The sequence below is a fragment of the Cucurbita moschata genome, unplaced genomic scaffold (assembly GCF_002738365.1).
Source record: "Cucurbita moschata cultivar Rifu unplaced genomic scaffold, Cmos_1.0 Cmo_Scf00018, whole genome shotgun sequence".
NCBI lineage: Eukaryota > Viridiplantae > Streptophyta > Magnoliopsida > Cucurbitales > Cucurbitaceae > Cucurbita > Cucurbita moschata.
The window spans coordinates 3,539,564-3,543,941 of record NW_019268534.1 but is presented as its reverse complement, the minus strand read 5'-3'; the positions used below and the strand labels follow the sequence as shown (position 1 = coordinate 3,543,941).

The 4,378-nt window shown below is 45.1% G+C and overlaps 1 protein-coding gene across 1 annotated transcript in view; it reads right to left on the bottom strand.

Annotated features, from left to right (window-relative positions):
• Nucleotides 1-308: 308 nt before the first annotated feature.
• The window catches only part of LOC111456612 (probable LRR receptor-like serine/threonine-protein kinase At1g05700), a 9,344-nt gene continuing 5,274 nt past the window's right edge, over nt 309-4,378 (bottom strand). The window contains exons 10-13 of the mRNA XM_023098568.1: nt 3,677-3,803; nt 3,313-3,375; nt 3,048-3,228; nt 309-901 (exon numbers count right to left, since the gene is read on the bottom strand). Coding sequence (XP_022954336.1) covers nt 505-901; nt 3,048-3,228; nt 3,313-3,375; nt 3,677-3,803 — 768 coding nt within the window. The 3' untranslated portion in view covers nt 309-504. The remainder of the gene's footprint in view (nt 902-3,047; nt 3,229-3,312; nt 3,376-3,676; nt 3,804-4,378) is intronic.

The following is a 4,378-nucleotide window of genomic DNA, read 5'->3' as shown; positions in this document are numbered from 1 at the left end:
GAAAGCCCAAAGAGGACAATATCTGCTAACGGTATCAGAGCCAGTCACCAAGCAATGTGCCAACGAGGACGCTCGATCCCCGAGGGGGGTGGATGGTGAGATCTCACATCCCTTGGAGAAGGGAACAAAGAATACCTTATAAGGGTGTAGAAACCTCTCCCTAGTGGACGCTTTTTAAAATTTTGAAAGGTAAACCCAAAGAGAACAGTATCTGCTAGTGATGGGCTTCGGCTATTACACGTGCTTCACGTAAAAAAAAATGGGAGGAAACAAGTTCATACAAAAAAAACATAAAACTCGAAACAAAATCGCGAAAAAACGGAATCAAATGATTCATTGAGAACTTGACATCCAGTAAAATACATTACAATGAAGGATCGTGGCTGGATGATCTCTTAGATGCATATAAAAGTAGTTCAATGGCAGCCATTTAATATTAACAAATTTAGTTCCAAGCTAGAACAGCTGATAACTAGCTATGTTACCATGCAAGTTCTACTGCCTTTAGTAGGAATCTGATATCAATGAACCCAAAGAGACCCAATCAAGACTGTAACTGAGTTCATCATTGGTTACCTGAGAATTCTCCAAGACATCCAAACATTGTTTCAGTTCCATCACTACCTTTGTCATGGATGGCCTCCGAGTTGAAGATGAAGCTACACAGTTCATTGCCAAATCAATAAATTCCAAAATAGAGCTATTAATAAAGCTCCAGCCTAATTTTGGGTCTACTATCTTCTTGATTCCCTCTTCTTTAAGCCCTGAAATAACCCATTTGATGATATGGGTTTTGACCTCACTTTTTGTTATTGCTGCCTGACCTGTGATGATTTCGAGTAAAATCACTCCAAAGCTATAAACGTCGCTCTTCTCGCTTAACTTGTTTGTCGTCGTGTACCTGCAGGGAGATGTATGTTAGGTAAGTGAGAAGTATTCTATGATTCTTAAACAAAACAAAGAAACTCGTGAGTGGAGTAGTATTTTGTAACGGCTCAAGCCTACTGCTAGTAGATATTGTCCTGTTTGGTCTTTCCCTTTTGGGCTTCCCCTCAAGGTTTTTAAAACGCGTCTACTAGGGAGAAGTTTCCATATCCTTATAAGGAATGCTTCATTCCCCTCTCCAACCAATGTGAGATTTCACAATCCACCCCCCTTGGGGACCCAGCGTCCCCGCTGGCACACCGCCTGATGACTGGCTCTGATATCATCTATAACAACACAAGGCCACTGCTAGCAGATATTGTCCTCTTTAGGCTTTCCCTTCTGGGATTCCCCTCAAGGTTTTTAAAACGCGGCTACTAGGGAGAGGTTTCCATATCCTTACAAGGAATGCTTCGTTCCCCTCTCCAACCAATGTGAGATCTCACAATCCACCCCCCTTGGGGACCCAGCGTCCCCGCTGGCACAACGTCTGATGACTGGCTCTGATATCATCTGTAACAACACAAGGCCACTGCTAGCAGATATTGTCCTCTTTAGGCTTTCCCTTCTGGGATTTCCCTCAAGGTTTTTAAAACGCGGCTACTAGGGAGAGGTTTCCATATCCTTACAAGGAATGCTTCGTTCCCCTCTCCAACCAATGTGAGATCTCACAATCCACCCCCCTTGGGGACCCAGCGTCCCCGCTGGCACACCGTCTGATGACTGGCTCTGATATCATCTGTAACAACACAAGGCCACTGCTAGCAGATATTGTCCTCTTTAGGCTTTCCCTTCTGGGATTCCCCTCAAGGTTTTTAAAACGCGGCTACTAGGGAGAGGTTTCCATATCCTTACAAGGAATGCTTCGTTCCCCTCTCCAACCAATGTGAGATCTCACAATCCACCCCCCTTGGGGACCCAGCGTCCCCGCTGGCACAACGTCTGATGACTGGCTCTGATATCATCTGTAACAACACAAGGCCACTGCTAGCAGATATTGTCCTCTTTAGGCTTTCCCTTCTGGGATTCCCCTCAAGGTTTTTAAAACGCGGCTACTAGGGAGAGGTTTCCATATCCTTACAAGGAATGCTTCGTTCCCCTCTCCAACCAATGTGAGATCTCACAATCCACCCCCCTTGGGGACCCAGCGTCCCCGCTGGCACACCGTCTGATGACTGGCTCTGATATCATCTGTAACAACACAAGGCCACTGCTAGCAGATATTGTCCTCTTTAGGCTTTCCCTTCTGGGATTCCCCTCAAGGTTTTTAAAACGCGGCTACTAGGGAGAGGTTTCCATATCCTTACAAGGAATGCTTCGTTCCCCTCTCCAACCAATGTGAGATCTCACAATCCACCCCCCTTGGGGACCCAGCGTCCCCGCTGGCACACCGTCTGATGACTGGCTCTGATATCATCTGTAACAACACAAGGCCACTGCTAGCAGATATTGTCCTCTTTAGGCTTTCCCTTCTGGGATTCCCCTCAAGGTTTTTAAAACGCGGCTACTAGGGAGAGGTTTCCATATCCTTACAAGGAATGCTTCGTTCCCCTCTCCAACCAATGTGAGATCTCACAATCCACCCCCCTTGGGGACCCAGCGTCCCCGCTGGCACACCGTCTGATGACTGGCTCTGATATCATCTGTAACAACACAAGGCCACTGCTAGCAGATATTGTCCTCTTTAGGCTTTCCCTTCTGGGATTCCCCTCAAGGTTTTTAAAACGCGGCTACTAGGGAGAGGTTTCCATATCCTTACAAGGAATGCTTCGTTCCCCTCTCCAACCAATGTGAGATCTCACAATCCACCCCCCTTGGGGACCCAGCGTCCCCGCTGGCACACCGTCTAATGACTGACTCTGATACCATCTGTAACAACACAAGGCCACTACTAGCAGATATTGTCCTCTTTAGGCTTTCCCTTCTGGGCTTCCCCTCAAGGTTTTTAAAACGCGTCTGCTAGGGAGATGTTTCCACGCCCTTATAAGGAATGTTTCGTTCCCCTCTCCAACCAATATGAGATCTCACATATTTATAGGCTTAAATTTTAAAAAAACTATATAGTTATCAAACCGAGTTTAAGTTATTACGAACTCGAACAAGTGCTGATAGGAAATACTTACTCGGGGTCAAGGTAGCCAGGGGTGCCAACAGCTGAAGATGCCTGAGCTCCATCTCCCAAGTGCTTTGAAAAGCCAAAATCAGCTAATTTGGCATGCAAGTTTCTATCTAGTAATATGTTTGTGGACTTGAGATCTCTGTGAATAATTGGTGGCTTACAGCCAAAATGAAGATACTCTAACCCTGTAGAACATGACATTGCAATTTAATAATCAAATGACAATAAATGAATGGGATTTGAGTTAAGCAAATATCTGTTTTTCCAACCTTGTGCTGCATCAAGAGCAATCCTCAGTCTCTCCTTCCAGCTCAAGACATGGTTGCTTTTCTCTAGTTCATATCAAAAGAACGAAAATCTCGATGAGCTTCTCCATTGAATCGGAACCGAAACTAAGGCAGTCTAGTCGACAATGATTTCGTTTTTAGTTTTCTACACGTTTTCTTCCTTGCAATCCGTTTTGTAACCTTTTCACCGTTCTTTAAACACGTTTGAATTCTAAGCTAAACCGAAAACAGAAACGAGCCCGATTGATAATCATTTGGGTTTTGAAAATGAAGTCTATAATCACAACGTCCAAAAACTAATATCTAAATGGTTATCAAACGGGGTTAAGTTTGAATAGAGTTTTACCTGACAGATGATCTGCTAAGTTTCCATTATCCATGTGTTCATAAACCAGTCCTTGGTGAGTGTCTTCATCACAGTATCCAAGCACGGAAGTTAAGTTTCCATGGTGAACTTTAGTAAGCAACTGTGCCTGTAATGTTGTCAAGCTTGAAATTAGCATAACTTAATTCAAGGTCTTGCCAAATACTTTGACATAGAAAAGGACTGGATGAATTTTGAGACTTTCACCTGCTGTTAGGAGAATTGGTTTAGCTGATATGTTTCGGTCATGTTTGAAAGTGGTTTTGAAATAGTTAAAATCGTTCCAAAACACACCTTTAATCATTCAAAATCAGATTTGATCGTATTGTATAGGAGTAACTCATTACGTTCTGGTAGAGGACAATATCTGCTAGAGGTGGGCTGGGTTGGGCTGTTACAAATGGTATCAGAACCAGACACCGGGTGATGTGCCAACGAGGAGGCTAAGCCTCGAAAGGGGTGGACGCGAGGCGGTGTGCTAGCAAGGACGTTGGGCCCTGAAAGAGGGCGGATTGAGGGGTCCCACATTGATTGGAGAAGGGAACGAGTGCCAGCGAGGATCTAGGCCCCAAAGGGGGGTGAATTGTGAGATCCCACATCGGTTGGAGAGGGGAACGAAAAATTCTTTAAAAGGGTGTGGAAACCTCTCCCTAGCAGGTGCTGGACCCCGGGGGGGGGGGGGGG